The sequence below is a fragment of the Coturnix japonica genome, chromosome 4 (assembly GCF_054131305.1).
Source record: "Coturnix japonica strain WE chromosome 4, WE-NBRP24, whole genome shotgun sequence".
Lineage (NCBI taxonomy): Eukaryota > Metazoa > Chordata > Aves > Galliformes > Phasianidae > Coturnix > Coturnix japonica.
The window spans coordinates 50,277,760-50,302,945 of record NC_140666.1 but is presented as its reverse complement, the minus strand read 5'-3'; the positions used below and the strand labels follow the sequence as shown (position 1 = coordinate 50,302,945).

The 25,186-nt window shown below is 42.8% G+C and overlaps 1 protein-coding gene across 1 annotated transcript; it reads right to left on the bottom strand.

Annotated features, from left to right (window-relative positions):
• Positions 1–482: 482 nt before the first annotated feature.
• On the bottom strand, positions 483–24,579 carry CDS1 (CDP-diacylglycerol synthase 1). The gene is made up of 13 exons (XM_015861790.3): positions 24,208–24,579; positions 18,639–18,766; positions 17,250–17,346; positions 15,003–15,100; positions 12,955–13,094; positions 11,937–11,995; positions 9,907–9,989; positions 8,077–8,164; positions 7,557–7,625; positions 6,598–6,750; positions 4,718–4,837; positions 3,762–3,865; positions 483–3,039 (listed from the first exon to the last, which is right to left on the bottom strand). Exons 1-13 carry the CDS (start codon positions 24,313–24,315, stop codon positions 2,910–2,912), a joined length of 1,377 nt encoding a protein of 458 aa, XP_015717276.2. The 5' UTR covers positions 24,316–24,579; the 3' UTR covers positions 483–2,909.
• Between the last annotated feature and the right edge of the window lie 607 nt (positions 24,580–25,186).

Genomic DNA, 25,186 nt, shown 5'->3' with positions numbered 1-25,186 from the left:
GTCCTAAATTCTTCTGTTCACACACAAAAAAAGGACAACTTGTGCTGTCTGGCTGCTTTACTGCTATGTCACAATCCCTGCAAGCACTTCTCTTTGCCTTAGCAAAGCACAACCTTGAGTGCCCACCCAGCAACGTGGCCTTCGTACCAGAGATGCAGAACACACCACAAGTGCTTTGGTAGAACGTACACAGCACCTCAGGCAGGAGATGGGAATTCAGTCCCTCTGTTCCAGCAGCTGGACAAGCGATCCTCACGGTATACACAGGGTATTCCAAATCCTGTACTGAGCAGCTCAGCCATCACCAGGAGCCTGTGGTTACAGTCTTGAACAGTCCAGAGTCTTGAAGGCAGAAAGACTGGAAGTTAATTGCTGTTGTCTCTCTTGAGAATGCAACTTTAAGGAAGAAGAATCTGTTTTCATTAAGCAATGTTCATACATTGGTCATAATAAAATGAAGTTAAACATAAAACATGAAAGGATTTACATCCCATTTTTATTTTTACAATGCCTGCTCCAATGAAAGATTGAACAAACTATAACAGACATTATATGCTCAAAACATTTACAGTATTTACAGATAACTTTTTTTTGCTCAATAAGTAATTACAGCAACTTTTAACAAAAGTGTGAGTGAAAAGAATCACTGGTGCAAAAGTTACCCTGTCCTGTTGATCACATTGTAGTGCTTGAACGAGCTGAAGTAACAACTGGGATAAACGCGTTTCATAGTGAGCAAACGTCATTGTCACTTGACAGTGACAGGCCCTGCCAAGCTGTATTTACAAAGCCTAAGCCAGCAGAATGCCTTTATTCTTTCTAGAAAGAGCGAATAATGAGTTCAGAAGCGACCCCTTCTTCATTTTAACTTTGAACAGCAGAACTGCAGCGTCAGAGCTTCTACTGTGCAAACAGATTACAACAGATTTCAAATGCTCTGTTGTACTAAGTGCTAAAATAAGCTCAACTTCCTTATTATACATACTGTAAAATTACACTAGAAAGTTCAAGTTTCAGAAGCAACAATTACCTTTCCATATGTATTCCATATATATATATATATTTTAATTTTTAAACACAGGATGAAGATACGCCAGCTCCAGGAAAGCTGCATTTTTCCATAAGCAAATCCAAAAGTCCTGAACACAATCCAAGCCTCAATGACAAGTTCATTTTCGAGGTATGCTACTGGGGTCACCCTCTCTGATGCACACACCCCTATTTCACTTTCCTTCTCACTCAAGCTCCTTTCCCTAAGTCATACATTCCCAGGCCATGACACCTTTCAACCTCCAGCTACGCCACAAAGCCCTGCAGCCTCCACCTGTAGGGAGTGCCATAAAGAATTTAGTTCTGCCAGCTACCTGGCATCAACAGGGATTACTTTAGGGCCGGATTTTCATCTCACAGCCACACATAATGACACTTCCCCAGTCTCACAGCACACAAGGTGTTGTGGGCCTGAGTGTAAAACAAAGCAAAAACAGCTGCACCGTATCCAAAAGAACCTGCCTCAATGCTATGGACGTAGCCCATCATCCATGCTAGGGTCTTTGCCATGTTTGGTTTCTCAAGTAGCACCTTTTAAAAACTTTTACCTTACACACACACACGCATTGATGTGTTCACTGCAGGAGAAACTTATTCACAATTGGTTGGAAAAACTACATCGAATCAAGTTAGAACTGGCATTTGCATTAAGCTGTTAGAAAATGGCCAGGACTGAGAAACACAGAGCATCAGCTTTTCTTGTGTCTCCCACTAATCCTACTCAGTAGCTGCCTCCTTCAGAAATTCATTTGAATCCCTATGTTGTTGCCCAGGCTTCCTTGAAGATCCTCTTAGTCAATAGTACCATGCAACAGCAGAGCCATGCATCGTCTTGCACGGTGCACATTCATGAGATAAAAGTTTCTGCCTTTACTCAGTAAGACACGAATAAAACATCACCTCAAAGTGCATTTAAAAGGGAGAAAAAATCCCCTTCTACACAGTAGTAAATAGGCACAAGGAATAAGGCTTGTAATAATGTCTTCAGACACTGATCTTCCTGTGGAAACCAACATATTCAGCTCCAAATTCTTTTCCATCCAGTTACAGGGTTGGAGAATCCCACCTTCTGGTAATTACTGCTCCTGGACGTATGCGCTTCTTTACAGTCCATAACATTGATCTTAAAAACCAGCAGCTCCACAGTCTGATCAGCTCAGTGTGCTCCAGTACGGATATCTCCCTCTTGAAAGGATGAAGTAGTTTCATAAGAAAGCTGATTACTTAAAAGCAGGGCAAGTTTCACCTTCACAGTGACTCAGTAAATACGGGAGGTCTGACAGAGCAGTCTATCGGCACTGCTTTAACCAGGCAAACGTTTTCTGGCCAACTTAGTCTTCAACACCCAGCTGGTTATATGAGCGACCATCTGCCTCTGCTGGAGTTTTACTTCAGTAACCAATTTACACCAAAAAAGTATTGCTATGACATACAGTAATGGAGAACTCATTAAAAGCCACCAGCAAGGTGAGAAATTTCATTGACGTTGGCTGGATGTACAGCTCATGGTAGGTTCAGTCCTGCTGTTCTAATCCAGGACATCTTACAAAGGACTTGTTAAAACACAAACATTGTCAGGCCAGGTGCTGAAGGAGGCCTGCTACCATTCAGTGCGGGAAATAAAATACATAGCACATGTACTGTTACTCTGTAAGCATTTTAATTATTTTAAGAATAACTGTTCTCCTGTATCCTACTGGAAAGTCACAGCATTTGCATTCCTTTAAGGAAAGAAACATTCACCTCCTCCAGATCATGACGTATTCTTCCTTCAGCCATTACCTCTGTGCACACTTACAGTGCTTTTCCACAGACGACGTCTGAATGTCTTTTTCTCACCATCCCTCTGTTTGGACAAACTATCCTCGCAGAGATGGCTGCAGGATCCCTTTTTCAACAAGATGAGATTTGAGGGTTCTGTACACATTGAGTTGTTGTTCGGGCTGAAGGACCAACAGCTGCTTCAGTACTTTGCTGGGATTTGGGCCCCTGTCAATGAAATAAGGTTTTTCGATGAACAGCAGCTCTAAAGGAGCTTTCAGACAGCCTTCCATTCCCACCCTGCTCTGCTGCACAAACAGAGCCTTCCCTTTTTCTGGCAACACCGAAGTATGGGCTTCTCCCAGTCTCACCGCTGCCATGGGGTGCATGGGCAAGCATCACTGGGCAAGCACTCATTTACAAAACAAAGAGCATGTATCCCTTTGGCCATCTCCAGTCCCCTACCTTAATTCCCCCCACACTGGGAACTAAAATGATTGACTGTAATAGCACCGTCATTCCCAGGATTTCACCTTGAAAGTTGGTGTGGGATGACAAGCTGTATTTTTAAGAAGTCCTCTACTCCCTTTAATGGTGGTGTTCTACTCTCCAACAGAAAGCCTCAGGTCCTGCCATTGGGAATACTTAAACTCATGGGAAGAACTGCAGTCTCAACAAGAAGGCTCTTTGTGAAGCCTTCTATTAGGCTCCAACAGAAGAACTTGTATTTGAGGTTACAAGGGTTACTGCTGATACCCTGGGCATAGCTTCAGTGTTGCACAAACCCTACGCAGTCTATGCACTCAATGACTCTGCATTTGAAGTCACTGAATACAACAAATATACAACAAACATCCTCCACTGTGCTAATGGCGCAGAGCACAGCTCAGACCAAAACACTGTGGTACAGCTCCTACTTGTGTGTAGCTTGAATTTCAAAAAACCCGTACCTTATGAAACTGGTGATGTAGACATGAACAAAAGTAGCCATCAAGTACTGACAATCAAAGCGATCCATTATGCCACCGTGCCCAGGGATCGTGTCTGCAAAATCCTTCATGGTGCAAAGGACAGGAGGAAAAAGCATCACAGTAAGTGATTCAGATGAAACACACCAATCAAGGGTTACCCAACAGCAACGTTTTATGCTATTAAGCTATGGCTTCAATGCACTGAGACAAAAGTTACCAACAGCCTATTTGCTACAGGAGTTTCTAACCACAAAGATGAAGCAAGAGGTAAGGGGGAAAAAAAAAGAAAGACATAGCAACTTCCCCACAATCACATATTAGAAGACAGCTGCAGGTTGAGCGCATACCTGCCACTACTGAGTACATCTTTGTGTATGCATGCACTTCATTGCATTCCGTAGAAACCTTCTTGAACCAATGGCTGCAGTTTCTTGCCCCCACAGGATCTCAACCTCCTCTTCAGCGCTTTTCTTGCCTTAGCATCTACTGCTAGCTGCCACTGATGCACTTATGCAGAGAGAACTGAAATCCCTTTCCACTGTCTCCCAGTGACTTAACAAGTCATATGGCTCATTCACCTACCAGTTCTATCACTGGCTTGCGAGTAGAATAACTAAAAGCCACAGTGGTTAGGTATCTGCAGATTGGTAGGTATCTACTGAGTGGTGTGGAATATAATTATCTTGCATCTAGCTCAGCTTAGGAGCATGGCTAGGAATAGCATCAACCAAAGCGTGAAAAGATAGCAGTCATAATTTAGGAACAATATGCACGTATATCCAAAACAAAGCACTGCTACCTAAAGCACAACTTGAGCATCGTCTGAGAAAAATTAGGGAACTGAATCCACACATAGAAAAGAAAAACCTCGAGGCAACCAATCTCATACAAAGAGACAATCAGAACAAAGACGGCATGTGGGAACGATGACACACCTTGATTTTGAAAGCTCGTTTAAATCCACTGGCAAAGAATCCTCCAAATGGCCCAATTAGCGAGGCAAATGTTGACAGTGCAATGCTGTGCATCTGGAACGGGTACATATTTACTGTTTCCTACAAGAAAAATAATTATCAGGCTATTTCAGTACCTTTGATTCTAGGCATGTTTCAGCTTAAATAGTTTTAAATCGGGTAAATTTCCACAAAGCTTCAATTTTCCCAATAGCAAGCAAAACTTTTCAGCCAAACAGAGGAAATAAAGTCTCCCTAGCCCTGCTTTTCCAGCTCTGTATCCTGTAGAGAATGGAGCTTTCCACAGAGCCAAAGGGATTTCTGAAGGTTATTAGGTGACTCAGCGTCCCCAGCAACTGCCTGCTGTCATGCAGTTCACTGTCATGGTTGCTCCTCTGAAGTGCTCTCATGAAAAGAACAGGAATTTCTGCACAAGTCTGCCATATTGTCCCCTATACATAAACAGTGCAGTAATGGGATATGGAAGGTTTACTCCATTAATATTTTATTTACATTTGACCATATAACACCACCTTTGGCAACATCAAAATACATTTTACATCAGCTGTCAACTCCACAGCCTCTGAAGCAATGGTGTGTTCATTCAGGATGAAAACACTGGAGCTGCTCCTAGATGCAGTCTTCTTTTTGTTTCATTTTTAAGTACCAGCTGCAGCTATTATTAGCAATCTCCTCAGCTTTTGCGAGCATCAGCAACGATTTCCAGCTTAGCCTACTTGTTACAATCATGAGCCTTTCCTCATTAAATTCTACAGTCATGTGAAAGCACTTAAAACACACCATTTTTCTTCGCACTGTCTGCTTGTTCTCAATGTTGAGGCAATGAATAGGGCAGAAGGTGATACAGAACCAACTCGTGTCCTGTGTTTGTCACAGGCACCTCCTCTGTGTCTTAGAGGGAAAATTAGGGTGTGTGCGTGTGGGGTGTGTGTATATCTATATGTGCCTAAGTGCATATACACATAAGTCTGTGTGTGTATATGTGCCTGTATGTATGTGCATGCACACATATACATACGTGTGTGCACGAATGCATGTAAGAATGCACATCTGCACATGAGTATGTATGCATATGGATGTTGGTACCCATGTGTATACATATTCATGCACATACACATATTTATGTCTGTGAGCATGTATACATAGTATGTGTCTACATGCAGATAAGTGTGTCTGCATGATTGTACATGTATGTATAAGTGAACTTATGTACACATCAAAGAGTGCACACAAGCACATATAAATGTATGCATGTACACATATATGTGCATGGACATGCACAGCATATGTATGTGCATACATACATCCCTGTGTGAGGAGTGGCTGTGTAACATATATGTGCACATCTACATGTGGGCAGATGTAGCTGTGCAAGTGTGCAATTCTATGTGTACATATGAAGAAGTAGAGATGTGTTGGGGTTAGGTCTCTCTCAGCATATATTTTGTGCACAAGTATGCATGTCTACAAATGTATATAAACAAGGGGACACATAAGCATATGCATGGGTGTATGTGTATATACATGTGCAGTGTGGATCTGCATACGTATGTGATGTGGGTGGGTAGAGATGTTGGGGGATGCAGATGTACTCACGTGCACACACACATGCATGTGGGTATGCATCTGATCTGTATACACATGTGCATACACACCTCTGTCCATGCAGGGGTGGCCATAGGGGTGTGTGTGCACATGCAGTTTATTCATGTATTTACACAGAATTTTTATTTATATATATTTATATATATAAACACACACACCTTTCTAAAAGGTATAGAAAATTTTTAAAGCTGAGGTTTATGATTCCTATTTTAATTAAAGTCTTGTTTTTTCCTTACCCATCCCAACACAGCCTGAAGCAACAGTGGCACAGAGTATTTCTTCAGCTGGAAGAGCTCTGAAGGTTCACACTCTGTCACAAATCTGTTGGTTTCACTGTTATATTCCACTGGGCAGACAAAGTATTGATATTGAGCCAAGAAATAGGAAAACTGGAAAGCAGAACAAGAATTCTTGAAATATGTATTAGTTGTTACAGTCAAAAACCATACTCTAATAAATGGTTTTGTTACCCCAAGCTCAGGATATGAACATTTTTTATAATAAAGAGACCACAATGGAGCCCTCGTTTTAGGGTGGAGAATGTCTCATCAAGGCAGGCAGATGTGGAATTTCAATGCCCTTCATGATAATTCCCCAATCAGTTTTTCTGTCTCTCAGGTTTATATCTGTAGCATATTTCTGCATCATAATATCCCCCAAACATTAACAACTCATTATTTATTTTCAGTTTACTTCTCTATTAAAACTTGAACTACTACAAGGTCTGGCACCTACAAGTTCTAAACTTGGTGATAAATCACGTGTAAAATCAATTATAGTATGTTGCTCTTTATCCTGGACGTACCATCAGAATGAAGTATCCATCTAAACCCAGAGGCATCTCAGTCAGGAAAAAAGACAACATGAAGTACACAACGCAAAGCAAAAGCAATGCTTTCAATAAACTCAAATGTTAAAATAGAGATGTAGCTTAATAGAGATAAAAGAACCCCGGATATAGTCTCTAACAGTAATGGCAAAACAGTCAACTAAGTATTTCAGATGAAGTAAAAACCTTGTGCTTAACTTTTAAAAGCAGTTATGATTAAGCAATGAACCAACAATCCCCAACTCTTAGAGTTCCTGCAGTTTGAGATGACCTAATTTGTCTGCCATTTTATTTCCATTGAAAACAGAACATTAAAGACCGACATTAAAGACATTTCTACAGAAGGAAAGTCCTGTGGTTACTTACAACAAATCCAAATAGAACTGTGGAGATGCCACCTCCAATGAACCCTTCCCAGGTCTTCTTGGGTGACAGCTGGGTACAAGACAGAGTTAGCTACAACAACTGCATTGCTGAACTTCCTTTTTGCCCCCACCTCCATTTTTGTACCTCATTTGCAAGTAAGAGCTCCTATCTGCAAACATTTGTACACATAAAATACTGAATGCCACCAGCTAAGTTGGTCACTAAACACTGTGAACAAAGCATGCAGTTTAACCTGCATGGGAAATTCAAGAGAAGAGGAAGAAATAGCCTAATGATGAAATAGGCTGCTACTTTATTATACTGTGATGTTAATACCATGTTCACCATAATTCCAGTTTCCACTTACAGATCTCCAGAAATCAGATAAACAATGTGGCTTTCAGCAACTAGGGAACCTGCAGTACAGGTGAAAGTGCTTATTCTACAAACATTATTTTGGAGCAAGTACCAACAAAAATGCTGTAAACTGTAAAAACTCAAGGAATACTTACATACGTACCTTAATTAATGGAGTTCTGCCAAAAAAGAATCCAAAAATGTAAGCAGCAATGTCATTGCAGATAACACTCGAAATTGGCACCAGAAACCTACAGAAAGATGGACCAAAAGATTCAGGCAGGGAAAGGGGAAAATTGCCTGAACTTCAGTACAAGTAATTTATGATTCACACTGCAGCATTTTGGCTGGGAAATGTTCTGTAATAGTTAGAAACCATTATGCTTCAAAACATCTTCATCTTGTTCCCCCCTAAGCAACACAGTTAGCCATACTGATGTTAATGCTCAGCTAATCAAGACTGTTAGAGATCCATGCTAATTCAAGTTAAAACTTAATTTTAGCACGTGTGAGCTTAAAATGACAACAGGCTGGGACTGTCTGTCAGACCTGCTGACTGGTACCACTGTTAAGAAATCAACAGAAGGAAACATGTTAATATTACTGTTAACATCAAAGCAAGCAAATTCCTTAGAAGTTCAATGATACTTTAATTTTTAAAAAAGAATGCCACCCTTTCTTTTCCTTCCACTCATCAGTTTGCAGCAGCCTGTGTTCTCTTTTTGAAGTGTTCTCTGCATGCAGACAGCATCTGAATTTGCTACTCAATCCTGTTAACCTGCATTTCCCCCTATTTCAAGGCAGGGATGCATTAATAAACTAGAAGCTGGAGGTTGCCATTATTTGCCAAATTCTCCAGTGCAATAGTGGCACCAAAGGAATTAAATAGTAGGCAGCTGGCAAGGAAACTTGGTTCAGCTTTTCACACGAACTAAATCACTATGAAAAGAATTCAATTAAACAAACTCTGTCAAAGTTTTGTTTTTTCTTTCTGTGAACACGCCCTCTCTGTAATAGTCTCCTGTTGTCCCTCTATGAGGAAAGGAAAAGGAGAACACGCAGTATTAAGTTGTTGGAAGAACACACTGTTTTCCACGTGCTGCTTCTTTCTTTCTCAACTTGTAATTTACACTCACCCTGCAGAGGTGTGGGGTGGGAAAGTGTTACTTCTCTTTGAGGGACAAGTTTTGAAGTCATCATGTTTAACTGCATCATCAGAATTGAACATGTGAGGCTTGCCACGACCGGACAACAGCCAAGATTTAAACTCTTAGAGAATTTCAAATTAATTGGTTTGAACCTTAACATACAAACTGAACACAGAAAGGGAGAAGCGTTTTTCTTCTAACAGATGGAGACTACCATCAGCAAGTAAAGGGAATCTTTGCTGTTGCTTCACCTGAACATCCACACAGGTAAGATGTGGTTTAAGACTACTGATCCATGCTACATCACTTGCCAGAACTATTAGGTTTTGCTTGCTTAAAATAGGTGGGAACATTTTTAGTTACCTTGTAAAAATCCTCACAGTGTTGTTTCTGATCTCTGAGGATTTTATGTCCTTGAAACCTTTTGGAAAGCTCTCAAGTGGGACTCCTAAAGCCAGGTTTGGTCTTCCAAATTAAGCAGCCCAACTTCAGTAGCACTGAGGTACCTAAAGCCGAGCAGCTGAAACAGATCTGCTGTGTGCTCCTGCACTCAGCAAAATGCCATATTCACAACATTTGCAATTAATCCCAAACCTGGCAGGCAAATGAAGCAGTTACTTGAAACCAGCATCCCTGTGGTTACCACCTGGTTGGAGAGGTAACTGTCCTGTACTTTCATCTCATTGTTCCCTCTTCCTCCAACTCCCTGTCCAACTAAGCATGGGTGCTCTTATTTTGTGCTGCTTCCACTGTTCTGTAGTTATTCCCTAACCACATCCGCTACATATCAGAGTCAACCTTTCAATGCAATAGAGTTACAAATTAGTTTATTACTGTCCCCTTACCAGATCATGCCTTCAAAGAGATTTTGGATGACTAGATGAGATTGAGTTACAGTGATCAGCAAAGTGACATGAGTCCATGCGAACTGTTAACAATGCAACAACACAACAGTTAGTGAGAACACGGATCAGTACATATCCATCAATACTGGCATGTCAGCTAGAATAGCCCTTAGGGGCTCTCACGTACACCAGCTGTAGCGATAATGCAGAGGTGCATGCATACAGTATATCACAAGTTAGCTGGCTTTCTGAAGGACTAAAACTTTAAAAGCTCTCCTCATCCTCTTCCATCACCTGGAATTTTTAATGTGCAGCCAAACATCCAATTTAGTGAGACGTACGTATAACTTTCAGCACGAAAGCAGCAAAGAAAGGTAAGCAATGTGATATTCTGTGTATATACACATAACAGACAAGTTAGAACTGTAACAATAAAATGGCAATGAAGAACTCATGAAAGAGTCATGTCACACAGACGTAGATATCATGACAAAACACTAATCCCCTTCGGAAATATGAGATTTCTCAGGATGAGAGAAAACAACGTGTTAATTTTTATGGGTGTGGACATTTAAATTGTCAAGTTGACCAATACTACTCTACCTATCAAGTGGCTGCCAAGCAGTCTACAAGTCATGATTCTACATCTCACTTTCCAAAAACTCTTAGATCAAGATGTGGCCATTTTTCTATGGTACTCTGGACTTAAGCACTCCACGTCTGGACTATCTGACATTTACAGTGTGGTGCTTCCTTACATTTCCTTAACACATGTATTCTCCTACAGCAGTCCACACCTACTTATAGTTAAGAAAACTGAAGAAGGTTAAAAGGGGATGGAAGAACTGACCCAAACTTTCTGAAAATATTATTTTCTGATTAATGAAAGCACCTCTGCAGCAAACCTTCAGTTATTCATACAGAGGTGTCGTAACACCAACTCAAAACAAACAGCTGCTCTTGTCTATCCAAAGTGTTCCCCCATACAGAGGACAAACTGCTCCTTCTGTTCTACCACACCTTAGTACTTTCTGGATAATCACAACGTCTAATGACTGACCACATTCCTTTGCCCTTCCTTTTTCCAGAAGGAAAAGCAATATATTTACCTTGTGCCAAATCAAAGACTCACGCTTTGCTAATTACCACCTCTCCCAGAAAAGCCGCATTTCCCCCTTAATCAAGCAACTTATCCCACAAACAGGGTAAACCCTTTATTTATCTATTTTAAATACCTTACAGCACTCAGCCAAGTCTTAATCCAAAATGAGAGGTCTACAATACTGAAGTGCCACCTAAGGCACCTGCAGGAACAGGAATTAACGGCAGAAAGGCCTTAAGAAATCTTCAGGTTGCACAGTACACTCAAAAACTGTTTTGTTTCTTTAATAAAAAGGCTGTGCTGCCTTACTGCTTTACTGCTTTCTGGCCATTTCTACTTTCTTTTTTAATACATGTGACATTACACCTTCAGTTTAGAGATAAAAAAGGCACATTAAAAAAATTACATGAGAAAACTGTATGTTAATGCTCTTGACTATCCACCACACTCTTTACCAGAAGACCAAATACAAGAGATACAAACACAAGGTTCATACAACAGAAGAAGTGCTGCTAAGTGGGCGCAAAACCAATTCCCCACATATGTGTTCAGGTCAGGCTCCCTCCTAGCATTGCAGTGGGGCCTCTGGTCACCAGAGCCATGTCCAGCCTCATGCTGTATGTGTCTGGTTTTCAGCCTGCATGAAAGGCAGGTGCCACTCACCAGGAGCCTCTCCTTTACCCATCTGTCACTATGAGACACATCACACTGGGTATGCACGGGGCCTTATTAATCACAGCTTGGATTCACTGAGACACTCTGCTTCCAGACAGAAGCAGCTCCACAGTGTAGTCAACAGACTGCCATTACTCTGCATCACACAGCTGCCAGCTGAAGCACTCCCAAGCTGTTTTATGAACATAATGACATGACTCTTTCTTGTGGCATTCGTACCATGACTGACCACAGCAAAGTAGGTAATACACACCATGTAAAACTGCAGGCGATAATGTTTCTTCACTAAACTCAGAACAAACATGCAGAAGCCTGTAAGAAAAAACAAAGTAAGTGTAGTTTGTACCACTGTATATGCAATTATGAACCATGATATGCCAGTAATTCTCTTTCCTTGAAGCATCTCCCAGTTCCTCTGGTCAGGATATTTGGTTCTGCTCAGTAACCACAAGCACAGAATTATTCTCATTAGAGCAGAAGATTTAGTTAACCTTAGTAAGAAGCATCTGTTTTGTTTCTTCCAAGGTCCCATCATGGACACCTAAGCATGGAGCAGAACTTTCATCTGGCTTAAAAAACAGTAACAGTAGACAAAGCTCTTTCTTAACATCAGGTTTCTTCATCTATATTATGAATACTTCAGCATGGCGGTCTCCTGCTCCTTAGAACAAGCTGAGTCTTCAACTTATTACTTTCTAAGCTGAAGTAATATCAGTGTTGTGTTCCTGAAAGCAGAAAGGTATTAGCTGTTTACAAAGTTATAACCTGCAATGCTGGACCAAGAGGAAAATTTATCCATGAGGCAAGCAAAAGTGTATCTTGCAGACAAAAGAAACTCTCAGGTCTTTGGAAGAATAGCTTGAAAACATAATACCAAGCTCCTGGCTGCTGACCTGGCAGAACACTTGTACAATAAAGCATTAACCCACCACAGTAATGGCGAATATAAGCTATTTCACAGACTACATACTTTAAGGTTCATCAATCATCAAAAAATCAGTCCACGGTTGATCCGTAATGAGCACCATTAGCTCAGCTTTCCCAAGGCTTTTTCTTCGGTTACTCTGTGTTTCTCAGTGAATGGAAAAAATTACACTCACTTTCACAATGAGAACAGAACTGGGAATTTCCTCAAACAGCACCAGAAAAATTAATAGAGTGAATAACAGCACGAAGCTTTCTTTTTTTTTTTTTTTTTAATAAAAAAGGAATGAGAACAAAAAAGAACAATAACAACCATTACTTTAATTTCTATCATTCCCCACACTTACCTGCCAAGTAGAGTGCAAAAGAGATGAACCTGTGGTAACGAATTAAGAACTGAAGCTGTTCTCTTCTCTGAACAAAAGTACCGAAGTAGTCAGCCACAGTCTCCCCATAAAAAAAGTAATTGACACACAGCAAGAAATACCTGAAACATACAAAAGGTTGCTATTATTTTAACAAGGCAATACAGAGTTGTGTCATTCAGTTAACATCACTCACAAACATACACAAAAGGAAAACCAAATAAGTGGGAAGAGCTTGTGATGGAATACAAATGCAAGAATAAATCCAGCTTTTCACTACACCTCTGGTTTGAAGCCTTCTCCAACAAGCACATTTTGTAATTTATTTCTTATAATGAAAGTAGACTAGAAAAATAAACGTCACAAAAATCATTCCACGTACCATACTGAATTCTTCATACCTATGAAAGCCCTTTTTAGATATTCTCAGAGTACAGAATAAGTATCAGACACCTTCTCTACTCAGTAATGCAATTGGGTACATTCTTGTCCTGAATTCTAATAAGAACAATTCATGATATCTGCAGAACAAAACCTCTGAGTTTAAGTGACAGTTTCCATCTGTGAATGTGCCTGATCAGAACTTTACTTTTGCCATCTGGACTAAAGATTCTTGTATGAAAGAGTTACATCTGCATCTTCTCCTCCGTGTCCTTCACTTTTAGCTTCTTTCACCAAACAATAATCTTACAGGGTTAAAGTCAATCAACAAATCAGTGACACAGCTCCTACCACAACTGCTTCCAAACTAAATTGGAAGTACATCCAAACACAAAGTCTGAATGATGTGTGATGTCACCTCCACATATCTCTGTTTGAAAGATTTTTCAAAAGAAAGAAAGGAAGAAAAAAAGCTTCATGTCAGGAAAACAGCTAACGTGCAAATAAATAAAAAGAAAAGAAAGAAAGAAAAAATACCAAATATAAAACCAGTAAGAGATGCACCTCTCTTGAGCAGCATGTTCTACAGCCTTTTACTGAAGTCAGAAAAGCTAGAAAACTCATAATTCAAGATGGGCTGGATCTCAGGATGTTTATGGAGATCAGCACTTGTCTTCTCCTCCAAGCCAATCTTAATGCTCACTTTGCAAGGCTTTGCCTCTCAAACTATGCCTCACAGCTCACATTCCAATCAATAGCAGCACCCTCCCACCCAGCTGAAATATCTCAATATGTAGTCTCAGCAACAAGACTTTGGGTGGAGCTGAAATGTTGATTTTAAGCTTAGCATGACTAGTTAACATAGTTAACTGCCAAAGTAGACCAAGTGGTACATTGTACATCCTCTAAGAAGTCGAGCAGGACCAGAGTCCTGGTGTGTCTGATTCTGGTCCAGCTGTAGATCCAGAAGCCATAGAACAGTACAGATAAGTGACCAGTCATATTGATAATTCAGGACTGGGCAAAGGGAATACTTTCCCATAATACTCCCTCTAATCAAAATCCTTTGCCTCTTCTCCCAAAACTCAGAAGGAGGATTCATTTTCCCACCTCTATCTAGCCCTACAAAGGCTGGACAATGACACAAAGAATACCTGTCTTGTGGCTTTCAAAATATCTCCCATCACTTCTATCTACACAGTCCTGTGACTAAACTCAAAATGTGAAAGGATTTAGAACTTGTACATTACAATTTCAGCTACTTGCTTGTGAAAAGAACATTAAAACAACACAGAATTACCTGCAAAAGTTGAAGCCGTTCAGATAATACAGGTCAGGCGATTATTTGGCTGTGCACATTTTCAGATAGCTTTCAGATGTTTAATTCTGACTTCAAGCATATATGCTTGCACACAAATGTGCACATGTATACATATTTATAACAGGAAAAAGAGAAGTAGTAAAAAGCCAACTTATTTGTTCAAGTTCATAAAAGGAAGGCAACTACAGACTCGTTTAGTAGAGATGGATGTCAGCTTTTACATCTGCACATGAGTTACAAAGCTACGCTTCCATCATGACAGGATACAAACAACGCTAAGACTCAAGTTTCCCATCTCTACTTATTGACCATCTTGCTTGCTACTTACCAGCTGAGGGATCTGAACCATGGTAAATCATACGAGTGATACACTCTGTAACCAATAGTAATGATTTCGTGGAAACATTTCACTTGGATGCCCAAGACCTAAAATTAAGAAAAAGAAGGAACAATGTACATAGACAGCAGTTTGTTTCTTACAGGTTGTGTGGAGTACTGCAGCCTGCATTAAGGGGGAAAAAAAAAAATTACTCTCAACTTAAATTCCATGCAGAAAGGAGACAGCCTCCAAACAAGAACAGGGAGAAAGTCCAGCTCTGCTTAACCATCCCCGCCCCCTTAACTCACAGCCATTGGGTTTGTCAAAAAATGACACACTGAGCTTGTCAAAAAAAGGCACTCTGGGCTAGCTGCAAGAATCCCCTCAAGAAATAAGAGAGAATTCCTGACTATTCCCCATTCAAATACTTGGATGGCAGCAAGACAAAAGCATTTCCATAAAGAGAAAGCTCTTTTGGTTACGTTTTATTCAAATTTAAGAGATACACTCAAGGTCCAAAGGGAAAAAAAAAAGACAAAGGAAAAAAAAAAAAAAAAAGAAGAAGAGTCATGCAACACAACTGAACCAAGTCTTCCATTTGCAAGTACTTCATTACAGGTAAGTCTACACTGATAGTTATCAGTGCTGATTAGAAGCACAGGTTACCTAGTGCAGGTATAAATATCACACCCCGCATAGCCTCGGTGCTGTTTCACGATCTCACCATGGCTGTGCTTGCCCATGCATGTCTGGCAGTGCACCCTGTGGGCCACAGGCCCTGAGCTACTCAGACAGTTTTGCTTAACTTCTAGCCGCTAAGCTAGGATATCTTGCCCCAATATCCAGTGCTTACAAACACTGCTAAGAAGTAATCTTGTGCAGAGGCTGGAGGAGGAACCTACCCACACTGACTGTGCATGTCCTCACAGCAGGCTTTGCAGGATTTCTCACAGCACCTGCACTCATGAATACATTTCACCTCACTTTGAACAATATTTACTCAGTGAGTTAATTCTGACATCTGCCTACCTCATGCTCTCAGTTCTGCTTTGCCTTCATTATAAACTCTAATGTCGATGCTACCCATAGTATTTCAGGGCTGTTCCTTACAGAGGAAAAGGACGTTTGGGGATGAAAGTGTGGAAGTTTCTGTCTCAATAGCCAACAAATGTAAAATACGTCCCCCAGTTTTTGGGAGCAGTTTGCAGACCTGTCCTCCAAACTTATCTGGGTTACCCTTCAGCCCTCCAGGCATCCTCCATCCCACTACAAAGATTTGGTTCATCATGACAAGTCTTAAGAAAATTGAAGCTATGTGACTCCAGTGAAACTAAATCATCCACAAACAAAACGTTCTATTGCTTCACTTCTTGTACACTGTAATAAATATCATATGCAGACACAGTTGACTGTATTAGGCAACTGTCTTTTTGCTTTATAGTACAGAGGAAGAATTCTCTATTAATTCTGTACTAACGTCAACTGCTTTTTAGTTCATATCCTGTTAGCTTCGCCATGACTGAAACCTTGTAGCGTATCATGAATATGGCAAATAACACTGCAAACTGAGCAGTTTCTTTTTGCTCCAGTTATTCTGAAAGCGTTATAGACTACTGACATAGTAAGAAATGATTCTCCAGCAAGCTACAACTTCACAGAGCTTTTTGTTGTTTCTACATACACTCAATAAAATCATCAGCATGCAGTATATACTAATCCACCATGATTGTTCGCTTGGTGACCTAGAAATGCATTTTGTTTCTGTATCATGGACAGGCACCGAGCTCCACTCAGTGGATGAACCCGGGCTGCCAATGCAGCCCTGAAGAGAAGCAGGGAATTAATGGAGCGTGACTGAGGAAAGTCCTCCAGTGCCAGGCGTTGCCAGCTGACAAGAACTGCCTGCTTTTCTCAGCCTGAAAAATGAAACTCTCCCTTCATATATTTCAAACAAAACCAAAGGAGGGTATGAGAAGGTAATGGGAATCAGACAAGCAAATAGATTACAGTAATTTCATGAGCTTCAAGGCAAAAATCTGTTTGACTTGTTTAATTCCTTCCCAAATAAAGATATTGAGTACATCTTCATCCAAAAGTACCCAATTGAGAATCTTTCCAGTAGTTCAACAATATCTACATTTACAGAAGAGACAAACTGCTTTCTGTAATGTCTGCACTTTGCTTCCAGCTATTTCTTATGCATGACGAAGAGATTAAGAAACTCTTGCACAATACAGAATATTTAAACAAACTTACCAGAAGCATCAGCATGAAAGATCCCATGTAGATGATCAGAAAAAACATGGAAATCATAGCTAGTGATAGAATTCCACGAATCCACCAGTTTTTCCATCTGTAAAGGAAAACAGCATAGAAAGCAACCAGCTATTAATGAAAATAAAGGCAACCCTTTCACTACGCAAAGCCCAGATACATCTTGTTTAATGGAATATACAGCAAGAAATGGAATCTAGTTTACTAGCCAGATCAACAGAACATATGGTAAAAGAAAGCAAAGGTAGTCATCTTCCCTCTTCCCCCATAGCCTCCCCTCCCTCTTATTTCAGACATTATGGATCAGCCCCTCATTGAAGGGGCTGTGAAAATACATCAGGACCCTCCCGAAGCATTTCACAGAAGGAGGCATAGGGAAATCAGCCTTACAAAGGCTTATATGTAAAAGAAAGGCTGCCAGGAAAGCAGCATACAGGTCTCTGAAGACTGACACAGAAATAAGTAAATAAATATGGGAATAGACTTCTGCATGCTCCTCTCTGCCATGAAAATGTTTTCAATTATTAATAGAGTGTACTGCACTTTCTTTTCAGCTAGTTCTTTTCCTCTGCCTTGCTCCCTTCAAAAATCTGGCCTATAAAATGTACAGTCAACCAAGAAACCTCAATTTATGGCTAAGCACAAAAGAAAGGCTACCAGATCTTAAAATAAAGGTCTTCACAGCATTTTCCTTTAATGCCAGTTTTATGTGTCACTGCTGCCCCAGTAGATACACTTGCTTCAAGAGACAGTTTTGTTTCATGTTTTGCATTTGATGGAGAGCTGAACTACATTCATTTAGTATTCCTCTGCCAGCTAATGGCAGCTAAAGCCACTAAGTGGAAGTGCCATAATTGTCAGAACAAAGTTGGAATGGACTTCATTACAATAAGGCTTTAAGTTCCCCTTCAGTACGAGCTACAAAGAAGCAGCTTGTCCCTAATGGCCTACTTATCTCAAATGGAAATGCTGCCCAAAAAACTTAAAAAAGTTCACCCAGAGAATCAACACTTCCATTTATCACAAACTGCCCCCTCACTAAGCTCGGATGTAGGAAATGAGTGTTTATAACCCCTAGAAATTCTGACTCCAGAGATGTAACCCAAATACCACTCTCTCACATATTTTTCTGCAAAGCTAAGACAGAACAACTGCAAAAGTTTCAGTGAACTGTGGGCAATCTCCAGGTCCTGTGAAAAAAACACTACACCAAGTGGGCTTCTAAGGCATAGGTACATCAATTGTGAGAACCAAAAAAAAAAAATCATTGAATTTTTGTATTGTATCAAATGAAAATTAAAACTACAGTATCGCCTGCAATAATTTTTGTCGGCAGCTCTCCAGTTAGAGAGCTCATTTGGTTTACAATACCTGGCAGACAAGCCGGACAAAGCCCTTTTGAGGATTTCTGGAGTGCTGTCTGTTGGCGGTGGAACATCAGGAGTATCTGAATCATTTCTGAGATCCAAATCAACGAGTCCTTCATCCAAATCCACTTCCTATGACCAGAGGTAAAAAAAATATATATAGCTCAATCACCTCAAGAATATTAATTATGCCACAACACAGTATTCAGTCACATACACATCTTAGAAAGCGACATAGGAATTATCAGTTCCTTATGTCAAGACAGCAATGATGTGCCAGTCAAGTAGTAGATGCTGAGGAAAGCAAGTGTGCATCAATAAATGTTTATGAGAAGGGCTGTGATTCTGTGAAGGGCAGTACTCTGGTGTTGTGACGTGACCTGCTACACTCAAGGAGCTCCATATTCTGGGCACTCTCTCTACCCACCCACATAAGCACACTTCCTCACCTTAACTTCAAGCTAATCTAAGGCAGCAAAGGGTCTTCTGGATGCATCACACAAAGAAGAAAGGAATGGAGCACTTGAGCAACCAGTCCAGCTCCACAGTGAGAGGTTGCTTCACAGCCTCACACACAGCAATGAGGGGACTTGAACCCCCTTGCTCGAAAACAAATGACCTAAGAACAAATTATGAAGGGACCGGTGACAGTATTGTTTAGAATAATCTCTTGGTACAACCCCAGCAACGCACCTGGATCTTCATCATTCACCATCAACCACACAGAAGATACTAGTTAGACCAATCTTTCGTCTTACCCATATCCCTTGCCTCCAAAAAAACACTGCAGAGCTCGAAAGGTCTACAATCCCAGCCATTGCACGGTTCCTTGACAGTCCATAGCCTTTTCCTTGCAACCTGCTGGCCTATGGGAAGCTGTGCTTGAACATAATCAAAGCCTCAACAATCGTAATCTCAGCCTCAATAACCAACAACCTGTGTCAACAACACAAGTGGAAAAGGTAAGGCGTGCCAAAACTCACTGCCTGACGCTGCTGATGGAGCCCACATTCAGAAGCCAGACTGGGCTGAAATGGGGGAGCTTGGGGGTCTGGTTTGGGGCCGTTTAGGGTCACAGTGCTGGCCTGCAGGAGGTGGGCAGGGAGGCTGGGCCCTCCCCTCTGAGCCCATGGCTAAGTAATTATCAGGCAGACATGGACTACAATTAATAGGCATTAGAAGAGTAAATATTTGAAGTGTGATCTAGATCTCAGTAAATTTGTTGAAGGTCTGAAAAGCAAGCAAGCAAACAGAAATAAATGGGCACGCGGTCCTGTTATTCAGAGATACTCCTAACTACAGGTTAGGAAATCAACTATAGGCATTATAATGCACAAGAAAAAAGATAAAAATTAATAAAAAATAATCACAAGCCTTTCTCCAAACTCATGTTCCACCTATTACAGCCTGCATCCACGTACAAAAAGCTGTTCGTACAGTCCTAGAAGATACCACTGCTCTGCAGACGAAAGGCAGTAATCCTGGCCCTAAGACCATGACTTAGAGTATTTAATATTAATCCTTATTTGTGCACAGTAGAGATGTTCTCTCCTTTACGTACTGAGAACTAAAAATATCTCCAAGATTTTTGTTGCAGTTCTGGGCTTTCAGCGCTGCCCAAAGTGGTTCCACACTCAGTTGATGTTTGCTGGGCTGGTGCAAACTTCAAGCTGCCATTTTCTAGCTTTAAACTGCCAGAACAACTCGTGGGGAATAAACCATGAACTATCTTCTATTTCCCTTTGAACCTTCCCTCAACAATGACCTTGAGCACTTACTTCATCTTCCATTTCATGCTATAGTGGCCACGAAACATTTCCTGAGTAAAGTATTTAACTTGCCAAGTCCGAAGCCAAAGAGGAAGTTGTTTGCTAACAGCCAGTTAATTGTCATCTACAGCATGAAATGCTTTAAGAACATAATCACTTGGGGACAAGCTTTTCTTGTTAATTCTTTTTCTTAGTTATACAATTGACTATAATCATTCCAGTTAATAGCTAGGAAAAACAGTCATCGCTGCAGTAACCAATGATGCGATCACTACAGAAGCCCTCAAAAAAAGATCTAATCTTGCTATTTCAGTTTGACTTCGCAGATCAGTTTTGGAGTGAACATAAAACCCAGCAGCTCTTCCTTCTCCCATTCTCCTGGTTTGGGATCTGAAGTTGTTGGCACTGATTGACAAGTTTTTCTAAGGTAAAGTGAAAACACCAGAAGTTGTAGTGTCTAAAATGACTAAGACATCTTTTAACCCCAGCTCTTAGTTAAATGTAGTTACTCAGTTGCGACTACAAGCTCAGCACCCATCAGATGTCTCTATCTGAAACTACAACGCTCATCAGTTTTCCGCGTTTGTCAGCTAACCCAAGAGAAAGGTGGATGTAGTTGTGGAGGTTTGGCTTGTTCTAACATTGGCTTTCCTAAAATGTGACAAGACTTCCATCCTTTAGCTGAGTTGTCTGAGCATTATTACAACCACTGCTCCATAGGAGGAACTCAAGGAAGGGCACAGTGCCTGCCTAGCAGGAGGTATTGCAACATCTGAACAAAAACCAAGCCTCCATGTGGAATTCTGCTTGTTTCTGCTTTCCAGTAGCCTCCAAATGACATCTATGTGTCATGCATAAAAATAAAAACACACCTGTCAACCCCGCATCCTCTAAAAGGCCATATGCATCTTAATTGCCATCCCATATAATATGTTCTGTGTTACAATTAACACATGCCGAGCGAACTATGCACAGGAATTACTGTTGTTACTAAGGCACCTGCAATGTTCTGTTAGTACTGGACTATTTCCAGAACACGGTAACAGACTCTCAGGTAGACAGTAAACATGTTTTCCTCAGAGAACGCAGCATCACCTGTGTTAAGAGAAAACGAAGACAGACAATTTCCAACTTACATGTATATATATGCACTTCTATTTTCACATATATATACACACATACAAAGCAATCTATTGCCATTTTAGCAGCCTAAGTGTTCCGTCTCCAGCATTGATCTTTCTGCAGCCTCTCCCACAGGTGTTACGCTGAAGTTAATAGTTCAGTGAGAACGCCTTGTGGCATATTTAAATTCATGTACTTTGATACCTTCCTCTGAAGCCAAGCTATCAAAGCATCAGAAGATCTTGAATAGTAAAACCTTTCCTTTTATTCAAGGTCATCTACTCCAAGTTCCCTGCAATGAACAAGGACACCTACAGCTACACCAAGTTGCTCTGAGCCCCATCCAGCCTGACTTCCAATGTCTCTGGGCACAGGGCACACACCACGAATGGGCAAAATTTGGAGCCAGCCTCACAAGTGAGAGCCTGCATCCAAGTCATTTCTCCAGCAGCTGACTCCCAGGAGGGCTGTTTCATTGAACAGAAACACCTTTTGTGCTGTTACTGAAGAAACAGCGGTCAGTGATTCCAGGTTTGTTTTACTTACAAATAATTAACACTTAGCCTGGGCACACAGTCACTCGTTTGGTGGCTAGCACAGCAACACAACACCACTTCCTGAACTCTGTGTGACACCATGAGGAGTAACCGTCTCATTACCTTCAGGACACACCGATGTCTTCCAAGCATTCGAAAGCAGCATCACAACCTTCATGGTAATGAATGCAGCAATTGGAATGTTAAGGGTAGTGTGAACGCACTCAACAGCAACCTGCAAAACTGTAACTGACTTTTTCATCCGGAGTATTTTAACACTAAATCATTTGCTCTGGAGGGCAGTAGAGTATTCGTGGAAACATACAAGATGTTTATAGGAAAAGCACACAAGGCGCATAGCAATAGACAGGACCTGAAGGTATCACAGAATCACAGAATGACCCGGGTTGGAAGGGACCTCAAGGATCATGTAGTTCCAACCCCCCTGCCTGGCAGGGCCACCAAACATACACATTTACTAGATCAGGTTGCCCAGGGCCCCGTCCAACCTGGTCTTGAACACCTCCAAGGACGGGGCATCCACAACCTCACTGGGCAGCCTGTTCCAGGGCCTAACCACTCTCCTAGTAAAGAACTTCCCCCTAACATCCAACCTAAATCTTCCTCCTTCAACTTGGATCCATTTCCCCATGTCCTGCTATTGTCAGCCCTTTCAAAGAGTTTACTCCCCTCCTGGGAGTAAGTTCCCTAAGGTAACTCCTGTGCATCACAGGATGACACAAGGAAAGAAAAAGCTCATGAAATCACAGAGGGGCCCATGGGGCAAAGGCAGGCTGACAGGAATTCTGCAGTCATCAGCTCGATGAGGTTGCAGGCAGCTGGGGACACTAAGCCATGCAGTGAATGAGTTACACAAAGGGCACACTGCATTTGTACTAAACCAGAGTTACCTTCTATTTGAAAACAAGGAAGTAGAAGCAGATACTGATTGTTTCTGCATATTACTAAGAAGAGGAGAAGAAAAGGGGGGAAAAATCCCAAACCAACCAACCAACCAGCTTTACTTAAATTCATTTGGAAACGAGTATATCTGGACTTAGCAAGCAGTTAAGAAGAGTATCAGCAAACATACTGCAAATGCTACTGGATGTCTAACAGATAAAATCTTTCACAAACTCAAGAGTTCTTGAGCAAACAGAGCATTCCTCTACATTGACAAGCATGGTGCTTTAAAGCGTGTCCCTTTTACCCATCTGGAAACTAAAAGAATTGGGTCAGCAGCAGTTGCATCAGCACCCAGCAGTTTCCATACAGAAGGAGACATCCACATTATCATTTTAAGTGTGTTAGAGGGTGATGTTTCCCAGCTGTGCAGCGGGGAGCAGCAGAAGCCCATTGCTTCACAGCCAACCAGAGCAGTCATGGAGGAGGGAACAAGTTTCCAAACGTTCAGCCCCCACGCAGGGCAGGCAACGTGCAAACATCTGAAGGAGAACGTGCCATTCGCGTATTGCAAAGGCGAGTCAAGAGGCAGAGCACACACGTCCCCATCTAGGGTGGCATCTGTGAATCCCAACGGCCTGATACTCCCCATCAAATCCCCCCTATGACTCACATAACCACTGCGCCCATCACTAAACCAAGGCCCAACTGTGGCTGATCTAAAGCTCACTAGACCCTTAGCTTGCCTTGCCGGCAGCCTGACAAGCCCTTTTGTGGCGGGGGGAGCTGAGGTGGGACAGGGGGACTGGGGGGCAGGTTGCCACCTCCAGAACTGAGCAAAACCCAACACTTCTGTAGGAACGCAGTACTTTGAGCTGACTGCTATGAGAAGTCACAGTTAAAACAAGTTCTCGTGTAGGGAGAAACACGCAGCCGTGGCCTAAACGCTGCCGTACCGAGCGGGGCCCTGACCGCAGCCCGCTCCGGCTCACTCCCGAGCCCGGTGGCTCCGTGCCCTCCCAACCAAAGTGCAGGACGAGGGCTGCCGGCCGACTTTCACTTTCCCATTGGGCACAGCTCCGCAGCTCGGGCAGCACTCGGCTCCCGGCAGCCCTCCGCCCACAGCCCTCCGCGGCCGTTCTCCTTTCCCCGCGGTGACCGGAGCCGACTCACCGCCCCCCGCTGCCTCCCGGCGCCCGCCCGCCCGCGGCCTGCCCAGCCCCACGGCCCCGCCGCTCCTCACTCTGTCACTGCCGTCCTCCTCCTCCTCTTCCTCCTCCTTCTTCTTTCCCTCCTCCTCCTCCTCCTCCTCATCATCAGCGTCCGCTCGTCGCCGCCGCCGGGCCGACATGGCGGCGGGAGCGCGCTGTGGCCGGTCGCGGCGCAGGCAGCCCCGTCAGGGGGCGCGGAGCCGGCCGCGTCCCCGCCGCCGCGGTGTCCAGGTGCGCCCGCCGCCGGGCCGGCCCTCCCTCCCCTCCCCTCTGTCGCTGGGCGGAGCGGGGCCGGCGCTGCCCGCCCCCGCGGCACCTGCGCTGCCCGTAGAGCCGCGCTCCCGGCCTTCGGGTCGGGCCGACGCGAGGGCGTCGCTCGGTAATGGCTCTATTGCCTCAGAGAAGGGCCGCTCCTGCGGGAGGCCAGCCCCGAGCACAGGGCAGGCAGCGCGCTGAGGTGTGGCTCCCGCCCTCGGACAAAGGTTGCCTGGTTGCCGACGCCTCATAAACACGGCTGTAAAAGTGTTTCTCCATCAGTGCTCCTGTCTCCAGCGTGTGGACCCCGCCGTGCTGGGACTCGCCGTCTCGAGGCGCACACGGAAGCACGGAGCAGCCTCTGCCCGCTGCCCTGCCGGCACAGCCCTGCTGCACACAGCATCGGCAACGCCGGCCTAGCAGTAAAGCCACAAAAAAGGATCTTCCCCCGTTAGGCAGACACCAGTGATGCTTTGCTGCCTGCAGAAGGTCACAGCATCACAGGGCTTGGAAGGGACCTCGGGGGGTCCCCCAGCCCAGCCCTCTGCTAGAGCAGCTCCCTGCAGCAGCTCACACGGGAAAGTGTCCATGGGGGTCCTGAGCTCCTCCATAGGAGACTCCATGAGCACAGTGGGCAGCTGTTCTGTGCCTTGTCACCCTCACAGGAAAGTTCTTCCTCCTGTTCCTATGGAATTCCTGTGTTGCAGTCTGTGCCGCTGCCCCCATCGCTGCACACCACAGAAAAGAGCCTGGCCC

What these genes read in the sequence shown, in the direction of transcription:
- CDS1 (XM_015861790.3), bottom strand. Translation starts at nt 24,315, where the DNA reads ATGTCGGCCCGGCGGCGGCGACGAGCGGACGCTGATGATGAGGAGGAG. An exon ending in ATCGCCTGCAGTTTTACATG is followed by an intron (nt 9,990 to 11,936) that starts GTGTGTATTACC and finishes CATTGTTAACAG; the next exon opens with TTCGCATGGACTCATGTCAC. An exon ending in CTCTTTGAAGGCATGATCTG is followed by an intron (nt 8,165 to 9,906) that starts GTAAGGGGACAG and finishes ATCTTTCTGTAG; the next exon opens with GTTTCTGGTGCCAATTTCGA.